Below are 14,066 nucleotides of genomic sequence, written 5' to 3'. Positions count from 1 at the left end.
CGTCAGGCTCCCTGCATGGAGCCTGCTTCTCCCTCTGCCTGTGTCTCTGTATCTCTCTCTCTCTCTGTGTCCCTCATGAGTAAATAAATAAAATCTTAAAAAAAAAAAAATAAACACTTTTGTTGTGTATTTTAAGTTCTGTCTCCTTTTCCTTCCCTTAATTTTTCTTATATCTATGAAGCATCCAAATCATTGGACCTGTAGCATCTCCCACAGTCTGTTGCTATCTGCTTACTCGGGGTTCAGTTCAACACACTGCTGTGCCCTCTGTACATCCTTTAAATTTGCAGCTGGACCCAGAGACTTAGATCCGATCTAAGTCTGGATCAGACTTAGATCCAATCCTCTTGGCAAGACTGTGAGTGGTAACATGTTCTCTCATCAGAGGTACATCAGATCTGCTCCTCACTCTTTTTTTATGTTAGGCCCCATTATTCTCAGTGCTTAGAGATCCATTCATTCACTGGCATGGGTACAGTGATGATATTCTAAGTCTATCATGTTGTTTTCATACATTATCTGGAATAATAGTATATGGAGACACTTCCCCTCAACTCTTACACTGTGGCACAGGCATACTGGAAGGATTAGCTATATGCCTGATTCTTTATGCACATGTCAAGATAATGAGGATATCTCTGACATACTCAGAAAGTGCCCAGTTGGTTTCATATCTGTTTTAGCCTAATGTCACTTAATGAACTCCTAGACATATTAGCTGGATTTCAACCCACTTGCACTTTTTATTCTAGTTGAAGCTCAGAAGGAAAATTTTAAGTGTGGAAGAGGTGCAAATGTAATGTAGAAGAGGATAAATAAAAATCCTGTAGTCCTGAATTTGAATTAGGAATAACAGTATGAACTCATGACGTATTTTATCTTCATGTGTGTACATGCGAGTGTGTACTTTTTTTTACCCTGCTCTGCTCACTGAAAAGGTGGATAAATAACCAGTAAATATCCTTAGTGGGCAGACTGTACTCTTGAAATACCATTTCCCACTGAAAGAAAGAAATCAGAGCTTCTTAGAGAAATGGTTGATTCCAGGCCTGGGTTCAGGAAAGGTTTGAGATGAACCTGGAACATCTTCACGGACTAGGTAGCAAGAAAATCATCAGAGACTAGTAGATTCATGTGAAAAGGACTCAGAAGCCAACTGAAGAGGCCAAAATGTGACAATATGAGCTTTGACTAGAATAAAAACTGCGTTGGGTTGAAATCCAGCTAATATGTTTAGGAGTTTCTCTGTTGAACAGTCTTGGCACCCTTTCCAAAAATCAATTGAAAAGCAACATACAGAATGGGAGAGTATTTGCAAATCATATATCTAATAAGAGGTTATTATCCAGAGTATATAAAGAACTCCTACAACTCAATAGAAAACAAAAACAAACAAAAAAACCACCAAACAATCCAATTTAAAAACAGGCTGAAGAACTCAATAGACATTCTCCCACAAGAAGACATGCAAATGGCCAATAGATACTTGATAAGTCCCTTAACATAACTAATCATCAGGGAAATGCAAATCAAAATCACAGTGAGATATCACTTCACACCTGTTAGAATGGCTGTGATCAGAAAGACAAGAGATGAGTGTTCAAAAAGATGTAGAAAAAGGGAATCCTTGTGTAGGTTGGTACAGCAACCATGAAAAACAGTATGGAGGTTCCTCCAGAAATTAAAAATGATTAATTTTTAATTAAATTAATCAATTAATTAATTAATTTTTAATTTAATTAAAAACTACCATATGATCAAGGAATCCCACTTCTAGATATATAGCCAAAGGAAATAGAAACAGGATATCAAAGTATTATCTTCACTGCCATGTTCATTGCAGCATTATTTACAATAGGCAAGTTATAGAGACATCTTAAGTGTCAATCAACAGATAAATGGATACAGAAGATGTGGTGTATAGATACAGAAGATGTGGTGTATAGATATACAATGGAATATTTTTCAGCCATGAGAAAGAGAAAGAAGGACATCTCATTTGTAACAATATGGATGGACCTCGAAGGCATTATGCTAAGTAAAATAAGCCAGACAGAAAAAGACAAATACTACATGTTATCACTTATATATGAAATCTTAAAAAAAAAAAAAAGTCAAACTCATAGAAACAAAGAGTAGAGAAAGTGGTTGTGGTTGATGAAATGTTCAAAATTGGGAATGTTGAGATTTCACAAGTCACTATTGTGGGTATAATCAGACATGCAGAGAAGGCCCCAACCAACATTGTATACAAAATAGATGACATGACAGCTGCACCCATGGATGTCCGCCAGTGGGTTGACACAGATGATGCTAGCAGTGAAAACACAGTGGTTCCTCCAGAGACGTATGTGAAACTGGCTGGCCATCTGTGATCTTTTCAGAACAAAAAAAAAGCCTTGTAGCCTTTAGATCATGCCTCTGGAGGATATGAATGAGTTTACCACACATATTCTGGAAGTTGTCAATGCACACATGATCCTGAGCAAATCTAACAGCCAGCCCCCAGCAGGGAGAGCACCTATCAGCAATCCAGGAATGGGTGAAACAGGGAACTTTGGTGGGAATAGCTCCATGCCAGCAAATGGCCTCACTATGGCCCAAAGCCAGGTGCTGAATTTGATTAAGGCTTGTCCAAGACCTGAAGGATTAAACTTTCAGAATCTCAAAAACCAGCTTCAACACATGTCTGTAGCCTCAATAAAGCAAGCTGTGGATTTTCTTAGCAACGAGGGCCACATCTATTCCACTGTGGACAATGATCATCTTAAATCCACAGATGCAGACTAACTGGATCTAATTGAGTGCCCCAGGTATTTTCCAGCTGGACCGGATTTCATAATCTGTTGTCTCCAACTGTGCATATGTTTGGTCAGTTGACTTCTAGGGAGTAGGTTTCATCTAGAAAGGGTCTCATTTAACATCCTTTTGAAACTTAGTGCTCTGGCTTTTTGTTTGTTTTTATTTTTGTTTTTATGAAGCTCAGTTTTGGGCAGTTGACAAGAATATAAACCTAGGTGGACTTTCTTAAAGTTACGAATCAGCCATTTACAACATCAGGACAGATGGAAGTGAGAGGGAGAGACATGCTACCAAGAGAGTTGGGCGGTATTACTTAAAGAATACTCAGGAGTTTCTACTCCTGTACCATTCCCTGTTGAAAGAAGATGAGCAGAACTAGGGCCTTCAGCAGGGAGCTAGCCAAAAAACCCACTAACCTTTGCCTGGTTTTGTTCCCCCCCTTTGGTTGGCTATATGGTGTTATTTTCAGAATTGCACTTTCCTTCACCTTGTCATGACTGCTGCCGAAAGTGTGCTTTTATGAACATGAAGTTCTAGAGTCGTGACCTCATGAGGGCAAAGGGGAGAAAGAGATGTTATTTCAATTTCATACAAAATCCATATGTTTAATAAAAGTTCTATTGCAGAAAAAAAAAAAAAAAAAAAAAAAAAGCAGGCTCCCCAAGGAGCCCAACCCAGGGCTTGATCCCAGGACCCTGGGATCAAGACATGAGCTGAAGGCAGATGCTTAACCAACTGGGCCACCCTGGCACCCTGATAGATTTTTTAAAAGACTTTATCCACTTAGGGGCACCTGGGTGGCTCAGGAGGCACCCCTACATGTATATATTTTCGTATGTTGAACCAATCTTGCATTCCTGAGATAAGTCCCGCATGATCATGGTGTATAATCCTTTTTTTATGCTGCTGGATTTGGTTTGCTGGTATTTTGTTGAGAATTTTTATGTTTTTATTATTAAAGTATATTAATCTTGGGACACTTGGGTGGCTCAGCAGTTAAGTGTCTGCCTTTGGCTCAGAGCGTGATCCCAGGGTCCTGATACCGAGTCCTACATGGGGCTCCCCACAGGGAACCTGCTTCGCCCTCTGCCTGTGTCTCTGCCTCTCTCTGTGTGTCTCTCATAAATAAATAAATAAAATATTTAAAAATAAAATAAAAAGTACATTAATCTATAGTTTTCTTTGTCTGGCTTAATACCATGGTAGTACTGGCCTCAAAGAATGAGTTGGGAAGTATTTCTTCTTCCATTTTGTTTTGTTTGTAAAAGATTAATGTTAATTCTTATTTAAATGTTCAGTAAAGGGGTGCCTGGGTGGCTCAGTTGGTTAAGCATCTGCCTTTATCTCAGGTCATGATCACAGGGTCCTGGGATCAGAAGCCATGGTGTGGTTTCCTGTTCAGCAGAGTCTGCTTCTCCCTCTCCCTCTGTGATCTGTCTTAAATAAATAAATAAATAAATAAATAAATAAATAAATAAATAAATAAATAAAATCTTTTAAAAAATAAAATAAATGTTCAGTGAAATTCACCAGTTAAGCTATTGGTTTTGGGCTTCTTTGTGGGAAGTTTTTTGTTGTTGTTGTTATTAATTCAATCTCTTTACTTGTTAATGGTCTATTCATATTTTCCATTTTTTTAATGTTAGTCTTTCACATTAATTTTATTTTATTTAAGAGGGAGAGAAAGCATGCACGAGCAACAGGAGAGGAGGGAGAGAAAGAGGAAGAGAGAAAATCCCAAGCAGACTCCCTGCCCAGCACAGAGCCTGACACAGGATTCAATCTCACAACCCTGAGATCACAACCTGTGATAAAATCAAGAGCCAGATGCTTAACCGACTGAGCCACCCAGGTGTCCCTTTATATTTCTTCTAGATTCAGTTTCACTAGTTTGTGTCTCTCTAGAAATTTGTCTATTTCATCTAAGTTATCTAATTTGTTGGCATACAAATTCTCAAAATATTACCTTATAACTTCTTTATTTTTGTAAGGTTGGTGGTAAGATCCCCTTGTTCATGTCTGTTGTTAATAATTTGAATCTTCTCTATGTTTTTCTTTTTTCTTTCATTCTTTCTCTTGCTTTCTTGCTTTTTTTCTTTCTTTCAATTTGATTAACATATAGTTATTACTAGTTTCAGAGGTAGAGATCAGTGATTCATCAATCTTCTATTAACACCCAGTGCTCATTACATCCCATGCCCTCCTTAATGTCCATCACTCAGTTACCCTATTCCCCACCCCCATCCCCTCCAGCAGCCTTCAGTTTTGTTTCCTATGATTAAGAGTCTCCTGTGGTTTGTCTCCCTCTCTGATTTCATCTTGTTTTATTTTTTCCTTTCTTCCTCTATGATCCTCTGTTTTGTTTCTTAAATTCCATGTATGAGTGAGATCACATGATAACTGTCTTTCTCTGATTAACTTATTTCATTTAGCATAATACCCTCTAGTTCCATCCACATCGTTGCAAATGGTGAGATTTAATTTCTTTGGTGGCTGAGTAGTATTCCATCATACATATAAACCACTTATTTATCCATTCATCTGTCAATGGAGATCTGGGCTCTTTCTATAGTTTGGCTATTGTGGGCATTTCTGCTATAAACATTGGGGTGCAGATTCCCCTTCTGATTACTACATTTGTAACTTTGGGATAAATCCCTAATAGTGCCATTGCTGGGTTGTAGGAGAGCTCTATTTTCAACTTTTTGAGGAATCTCCACACTGTTTTCCAAAGTGACTGTACCAGCTTGCATTCTCACCAACAGTGTAAGTGAGTTCCCCTTCCTCCACATCCTCACTAACATCTGTCATTTCCTGAGTGGTTAATTTTTGCCATTCTGACCAGTGTGTGATAGTATCTCATTGTGGTTTTAATTTATATTTCCCTGATGCCTAGTAGATGTTGAGCATTTTTTCATGTATCTGTTGGCCGTTTGTGTCTTCTTTGGAAAAATGTCTGTTCGTGTCTTCTGCCCATTTCTTGATTGGATTATTTGTTCTTTGGGTGCTGAGTTTGATAAATTCTTTTTAGGTTTTGGATACTAGCCTTTTATCTAATAAGACTTTTGCACATATCTTCTCCCATTCTGTTGGCTGTCTTTTGATTTTGTCAACTGTTTCCTTCACTGTGCAAAAGCCTTTTATCTTGATGAAGTCCTAATAGTTCATTTTGCCTTTGTTTCCCTTGCCTTTGGAGACATGTCTAGCAAGAAGTTGCTGCAGCCAAGGTCAAAGAGGTTGTTGCCTGTATTCTCTTCTAGGATTTTGATGGATTCCTGTCTCACATTTAGGTGTTTCATCCATTTTTAGTTTGTTTTTGTTTATTACAACCATTTTGAGTTTATTTACTTGTGTAATAAAGTAATCCAGGGATTCCCTGGGTGGCTCATCGATTTAGCACCTGCCATTGGCCCAAGGCATGGTCCTGGAGTCCCGGGATCGAGTCTCACATCAGGCTCCCTGCATGGAGCCTGCTTCTCCCTCTGCCTGTGTCTCTGCCCCTCTGTGTCTGTGTGTGTGTGTGTGTGTGTGTGTGTGTGTGTGTCATGAATAAATAAATAAAATATTAAAAAAAGGAAAGAAAGTGATCCAGTTTCATTCTTCTGCATGTGGTTGTCCAATTTTCCCAACACCATTTGTTTAAGAGACTGTCTTTTTTCATTGGATATGGATTTTTCCATAGAGTTGAGGGTTCATTTCTGGGCTTCCTATTCAGTTCCATTGATCTATATGTCTATTTTTGTGCCAGTACCATACTATCTTGATGATTAGCACTTTGTAATAGATCTCGAAGTCTGGGATTGTAATGCCACCACTTTTGGTTTTCTTTTTCAATATTCCTTTGGCTCTTCAGGGTCTTTTATGGTTCCATACAAATTTTAGATTCTTTGTTCTAGCTCTGTGAACAAAGATGCTGGTATTTTGATAGGGATTGCATTGAATGTATAGATTGCTTTTAGGTAGCATAGACATTTTAACAATATTTGCTCTTCCAATCCATGAGCATGGAATGGTTTTCCTTTTCTTTGTATCTTCCTCAATTTATTTCATGAGTGTTCTATAGTTTTCTGCATACAGATCCTTTCCCTCTTTGGTTAGGTTTATTCCTAGGTATCTTAAGGGTTTTGGTGCAATTGTAAATGGAATCAATTCCTTAATTTCTCTTCCTTCAGCCATGTATGAGTTCTAGCAATTTTGGGGGTGGAGTCTTTTGGGTTTCCCACATAGAGTATCATGTCATCTGCAAAGAGTGAGAGTTTGACTTCTTCATTGCTGATTTGGATGCTTTTTATTTCTTTTTGTTGTCTGATGGCTGAGGCTAGGACTACTAGTACTATGTTGAACAACAGTGGTGATAGTAGACATCCTCGCTGTGTTCCTGACTTTAGGGGAAAAGATCTGTTTTTCCCCATTGAGAATATTTTTAAAAAGATTTTATTCATTTATTCACGAGAGACACACACACACAGAGGCAGAGACACAGACAGAGGGAGAAGCAGGCTCCACACACAAAGCCTGATGTGGGACTCATCCAGAGACTCCGGGATCACAACTTGAGCCAAAGGCAGACGCACAACTGCTGAGCCACCCTGGCATCCCGAGAATGATATTTGCTATGGGTTTTTCATATATGGCTTTTATGATATTGAGGTATGTTCCCTCTATCCCTGCAGTGTGAAGAGTTTTAATCAAGAAAAGATGCTATACTTTATCAAATGCTTTTTTCTATGTCTATTGAGAGGATCACATGGTTCTTGTCCTTTCTTTTATTAATATAGTGTATCATATTATTTGCAGATGTTGAACCACCTTTGCATCCCAGATATAAATCCCACTTGGTTATAGTGAATAATCCTTTCAATGTACTGTTGGAAATATGTTGGCTAGTATCTTGGTGGAGAATTTTTGCATCCATGTTCATCATGGATACTGCTCTGTAATTCTCCTTTTTGGTGGGGTCTTTGGCTAGTTTTTAGACCGAGGTAATGCTGGCCTCATAGAACGAGTTTGGAAGTTTTCCTTCCATTTCCATTTTTTTGGGAACAGCTTCAGAAGAATACGTATTAATTCTTCTTTAAATGTTTGGTAGAATTTGGCAGCGACCACAGCACAGACCGGATCCCTCTCCTCTCTCCAGCTCGCTCGTGCGCCTCGCTCCGCTTCCTCTGCAACCATGTCTGACAAACCCGATATGGCTGAGATTGAGAAATTCAATCGAAAGTCGAAATTGAAGAAGACAGAAATACAAGAGAAAAATCCACTGCCTTCGAAAGAAACAATTGAACAGGAGAAGCAAGCAGGTGAATCGTAATGAGGCGTGCGCCGCCAATATGCACTGTACATTCCACAAGCATTGCCTTCTTATTTTACTTCTTTTAGCTGTTTAACTTTGTAAGATGCAAAGCGGTTGGATCAAGTTTAAATGACTGTGCTGCCCCTTTTCACATCAAAGGATGGAGAACTACTGACAACGAAGGCGCCTGCCTTCCCCATCTGCCTGTCTGTCTGTCTGGCTGGCAGGGAAGGAAAAGAACTTGCATGTTGGTGAAGGAAGAAGCTGGGTGGGAGGACAGTGAGATCTAGAGTAAAAAACCAAGCAGGCCCAAAGTATCTTGCAGGCTGTTAAAATGCAGTTTAATCAGAGTGCCATTTTTTTGTTCAAATGATTTTAATTATTGGAATGCACAATTTTTTAATATGCAAATAAAGTTTTAAAACGTGAAAAAAAAAGTTTGGTAGAAATCCCCTGGGAAGCCATCCAACTCTGGACTTTTGTTTGTTGGGAGATTTTTGATTACTGCTTCAATTTCCACGCTGGTTATGATTCTGTTCAGGTTTTCTATTTCTTCTTTCAGTTCTGATAGTTTATACATCTCTAAGAGCATATCCATTTCTTTCAGACTGCCTAATTTGTTGGCATACAGTTGCTCATAATAAGTTCTTATGATTGTATATCTCCGGTGTTGGTGGTGACCTCTCCTCTTTCACTAATGATTTTATTTATTTGGGTCCTTTCTCTTTTCTTTTTGATAAATCTGGACAGGGGTTAATCAATCGTAATTCCTTCAAAGAACCAGTTCCTAGTTTCATTGATCTGTTCTACTGTTCTTTTGGTTTCTATTCCATTGATTTCTGCTCTAATCTTTATTAATTCTCTTCTGCTGGGTTTAGGATTTATTTGCTGTTCTTTCTCCAGCTCCTTTAGATGTAAGTTTAGGGTGTGTATTTGAGACCTTTCTTGTTTCTTGAGAAAGGCTTGTATTGCTATATATTTCCCTCTTAGGACTGCCTTTGTTTCATTCCAAAGGTTTTGAACAGTTGTGTTTTCATTTTCATTTGTTTCCGTGATTTTTAAAAATTATCCTTTAATCTTCTGGTTGATCCATTCATTCCTTAATAGGATGCTCTTTAACCTCCAAATATTGCTCCATGTGGCTTTTGTTCCCAGAGCATTTTCAGTGCTGCTTTAGAGGATGAGAATGAAAATGGTGGCCTCCCAATCTCCAGCAAGAAGCTGAAGGTTTGGGTCCCCACTCCTCAGTGCGCCTTTGGGGAAAAGCAGTCAATCACTTCTGTCTCCCTGGTATCCGTCTGCACTCAGTACTTATCCGTCTGCACTCTGTACTTACCCAGACTGAGCGTTCCTATCTCAGGCATGCGATTCCATTTCAAGTCTTCAAACCCAGCGAAATCACGTGGCGCATGTTAGGTTTTTCCCAAATGAACGGCGGAGAAATTAAAAAAAAAAAAAAAAAAAAAAAAAGGCAGGGCCAGGCAGTAGGTTCCAGAATGCTTTAATGGGCAGCGCTCCCGGGTGAGATTCCATGACTCGTGACTCGGAGGGGGTTGAGTCAGGGAAGTCGCGCCCAGGCAAACCGCAGGGGGGGTCTATAGAGTTTTCCGCGGGAAGATGGGGGCAGGATGGCATTCCGATTAGGGTAAGGGTTACAGGTCTTTGTAAGCTAAGTTAGGGTAGGGAGGTAAGGTGGTGTTGGCGGGGAAGATGGGGGTAGGGCGGCATTCCAGTTGGGGCAAGGGTTACAGGTCTTTGTGTGCTAAGTTAGGGTAGGGCGGCAAGGCGGCCTTATTGGGAGGTTGCTGGCCTGGGGTCGGCTGTTTTGAGGTCCCCAGTCTCTCCAGCCCAACAGCGCACACCCATACTGCCCCTCCGAGTGGAAGGAAGGGGGACTCATGGCAGTTCTGCCACTTGCTGGGCTGTTGCCCGACTGTGCCATGATTCTTGGTATATGGCAACACTGATTGCAGCCAGCTTCCTCAATCCGGTGCCTGGGAACCCTGCCACTTTCAGGCACCCCTGGTGTTCCTGTGACCCGGGGGATCTTGAGACCATCCTGTCATACCTAGGATCCTGCCCCGCTTTGCCACCTGAGCACCTTTTCAGGCAGAGACATCCCCCATTGGAGCAGACTTTTAAAAGTTCTGATTTTGTGCTCTGCTGCTATGTCATTTTTCAGTGCTGGCTGCCAGAGGCTCCCCTCCACTCTGGTTTATTTTCCCATATATCACCTTGGATTCACTTCTGCACACCTTCCACCAGAAAGTGGTCGCTTTTCTATTTGTATAGTTGCAACAGTTTTTTTCCTTAGGTCTTTGGTTGAGTTTGTAGGTGTGTTCCGAATGATTTGATAGCTATCTCGCTGAGTTCCTGGGAACAGACAGAACTAAGATCTACTCCTCTGCCATCTTGGACCAATCTTTTCTCTAATTCTTTCTTTGTCATTCTAACTAGTTTGTTAATTTTGTTGATTTCTTCAAAGAATTAAGTTTTTGTTTGATCAATTTTCTCTATTGTGTCTTTATACTCTATTTCTTTATGCACAGATCTTTATTATTTTCTTACTTCTGCTTTTTTATGTTTAGTTTCCTCTTCTAGTATCTTACATTATAACATTACATTATTGACTTGAATTATTTCTCTTTTTTAAGTTTTTATTTAAATTCTAGGTAGTGGGCAGCCCCGGTGGCGCAGCGGTTTAGTGCCGCCTGCAGTTCAGGGCGTGATCCTGGAGACCCTGGATCGAGTCCCACGTCAGGCTCTCTGCCTGCTTATCAGGCACGTCAGGCTCTCTGCCTGCTTATCGTGTCTCTGCCTTTCTCTCTCTCTCTCTCTCTCTTTCTCTCTGTCTCTATGAATAAATAAAAAAAATCTTTAAAAAATTCTAGGTAATTAACATACTGTACAATATTAGTTTCAGGTATACAATATAGTGATTCAACACTTCCGTACATCACCAGTGCTTATCACAACTGCAGTCCTTAATCCCCATCACTTATTTAACTCATCTCCTCACCCACCTCCCTTCTAATAACCCTCAGTTTGTTTTCTATAGTTAAGAGTCTCTTTCAATAAATAAAATCTTAAAAAAATAAGAGTCTCTTTGTATCTCTCTCTCTTCCTTTTGTTCATTTGTCTTGTTTCTTAAATTCCACATTGGAATGAAATCATATGGTATTTGTCTTTTCCTGGCTGACTTATTTTGCTTAGCATAAAACTGGCTCCATCCACCTCGTTGCAAATGGCAAGATTTCATCCTTTTTATGGCTGAGTAATATCCCATTGTATATATACATACCACATCTTCTTTATCCTTCATCAATAGATGGACTCTTGGGCTGCCCATAATTAGCCTATTGTAGATAATGCTGCTATAAACATGCATATATCCCTTAGAATTAGTATTTTTGTGCTCTTTGGGTAAATACCTAGTAGTGCAATTGCTGGTTATAGGGTAGTTTTTTTAACTTTTTGAGGAATGTCCATACTGTTATCCAGAGTTGCTGCACCAGTTTGCATTCCCACCAATAGGACAAGAGGTTTCCCCTTTCTCCACACCCTCGCCAACATGTATTGTTTCTTATGTTGTTGATTTTAGCCATTCTGACAGGTGTGAGGTGATATCTCATTGTAATTTTGATTTGCATTTCCCTGATGATAAGTGATGTTGAGAGTCTTTTCATGTTTCCTTTTTTATCTTTAACATAGGCATTTGCAGCTACAAATTTCCCTCTAAGCACTGCTTTCAATGCATGTTCTATGTTTTGATATGTTGCATTTTTATTTTCATTCATCTCAAAATATTTTCTAATTCCCCATGCAATTTCTTACTTGAATCATTGATTATTTTGGAGTGTGTTGTTTAGTTTCCATATTCCTGTGAATTTTCCAAATTTTCTTCTATAATTGATTTGTAATTTTATCTCATGGCCATCTGAGAAAATGTTTTGTATGATTTCAATCCTTTCACATTTATTGAGAGTTGTCTTATAGCCTAATATATGGCCCATCCTGGAAACTGTTCCTTGTGCGCTTCAAAAGAATGTGTATTCTATTTTTGTTGGTTGGAGGTTCTATAGATATTCATTAAGGCTAGTTGGTTTATAGTGTTATTCCTATATTCTATTTATCTTTCATATAGTTTTTCTATCAATTATTGAAGATGGAACATTTGAAGTCTTTAAATATTGTTGAACTATTTTTCCCTCCATTCTGTGAATTTTTTGCTGCTTTTGTTTTGGGAACATATATATTTATAATTGTTATATTAATTAACCCATTGACACTTTATCATTCTAAAACCTTTTTTTCTCTCTAGTAAAAATTTTATCATACACCTATTTTATCTAATATTAGTCCAGCCATGCCATTTCTCTTTTGATATCTCTATATTGTCTATCTGCACCATCCTTTTGTTTTCAATATATTTGTACTCTTAAATATAAGGCAGGTTTCTTGTAAACAGCATGTACTCAGATCATAGTTGTTATCTGCCATTCTGCCAACTTCTACCTTTCCATTGAAGACTTTAATCCATTTACATTTAATCTAGTTACTGATGAGATAAGATTTATGTTTGTTCTTTGTGTTCAATATGTCTTGTGTCTTTTTTTGTTCCTCTGTTCCTCCATTACTATTGTCTTTTGTGTGGAATGTATATATTTTCTAGTGTGCCATTTTATTTCCCTTGTTATTTCTTTTACTGTATATTTTGAAATTTATTTTCTCAGTTGGTTTCTCTGGAAATTACAATTAACAAATTATAACAATATAGGTCAGGTTAATACCAACTTAATTTCAGTAGCATACAAAAACGTTGCTTCTGTATTGCACCATTCCCTTCCCCATCCTTTGTTGTCATACAAGTTATATCTTTATATATATGTGCCCATCAACACAGATTTATAATTCTTTATGCAGTTGTCTTTCAAAACAGAGAGGATATTTTTTTTAAGTTACAAAGAATGCATTTATGTTAGCTTTTACTTTTTTCTATGTAGTTATCTTTATTTCTTCTCTTTATTTATTCATGTGAATTGAAGTTACTATGTAGTATCTTTTCACTTAAGCCTGAAAGACTCTTCTTAGTATTTCTTGTAGGGCATGTTTTCAAGTGAAGAATTCTTGCAGTTTTGTTTATCTGGGAAGTTCTTATGTTCTCTTTCATTTTTGAAGGATAGTTTTGCCGGATATAGAAATCTTTGTTGATAATCTTTCTCCTTCAGATCTTTGAATATGTCTTTCCATGCCATATGGCTTCTCTGCTTTCTGATGAGAAATCAGCTGTTAATTTTGTTAAGAATCCCTTGTACATGATTAGTTACTTCTCTTTTGCTACTTTCAAAATTCTTTGTCTTTCATCAGTTTTACTATGATGTGTCTACATGTGGATCTCTTTGAGTTTTTCCTATTTGGAGTTTATTGAGCTTCTTGGATGTGTAGATTAATATTTTTCATTAAATGGGGGAAGTTTTCTTGTCATTATTTCTTCAAATATTCTCCATGCCTCTTTCTCTCTTTCTCCTCTCTTTGGGACTCCCAGATGTTGGTATGCTTGAATGTTCCAGAGCTCTCTGAGTCTTTGCTTTTTTTTTAACAGCTTTATTGAAGTATGGTTGAAACACAAAACGTGCACACATCTAATATATATAATTTGATTAATTTGAACATATGTATATGCCCATGAAACCATCACCACAATCAAGGTAATAGTTATAGCCATCACTGACAAGTTTCCTTGTTCCTTTTTGGTTTTTGGTTGTTGTGTTGTTTTGTGTTTAGAATACTTACTATGATATTTGCTACCTTAAACAAATTTTAAGTGTACAATACATTATTGTTAACTATCATCACTGTGCTGTACTGCAGATATCTAAAACTTATTCATCTTGTATAAATTTTATCATACACCTATTTTATAGGTGTATGAACATTTATACCCATTGAATCTATTCATTTTTATTTACTT

The 14,066-nt window shown here is 38.1% G+C and overlaps 1 protein-coding gene and 1 pseudogene across 1 annotated transcript; both read left to right on the top strand.

The window, feature by feature from the left end:
- Positions 1-2,159: 2,159 nt before the first annotated feature.
- Positions 2,160-2,962, top strand: LOC140611253 (replication protein A 32 kDa subunit pseudogene; annotated as a pseudogene).
- Positions 2,963-7,895: 4,933 nt separating this feature from the next.
- On the top strand, positions 7,896-8,532 carry LOC140611251 (thymosin beta-4-like). The gene has a single exon (XM_072788105.1). The coding sequence runs from the start codon at positions 7,976-7,978 to the stop codon at positions 8,111-8,113; it is 138 nt and encodes a 45-aa protein (XP_072644206.1). The 5' UTR covers positions 7,896-7,975; the 3' UTR covers positions 8,114-8,532.
- The last annotated feature ends 5,534 nt before the right edge of the window (positions 8,533-14,066 follow it).

This window comes from Canis lupus, chromosome 19 (genome assembly GCF_048164855.1).
Source record: "Canis lupus baileyi chromosome 19, mCanLup2.hap1, whole genome shotgun sequence".
In the NCBI taxonomy this organism is placed as follows: domain Eukaryota; kingdom Metazoa; phylum Chordata; class Mammalia; order Carnivora; family Canidae; genus Canis; species Canis lupus.
This window is presented reverse-complemented; position numbering and strand designations above follow the sequence as displayed.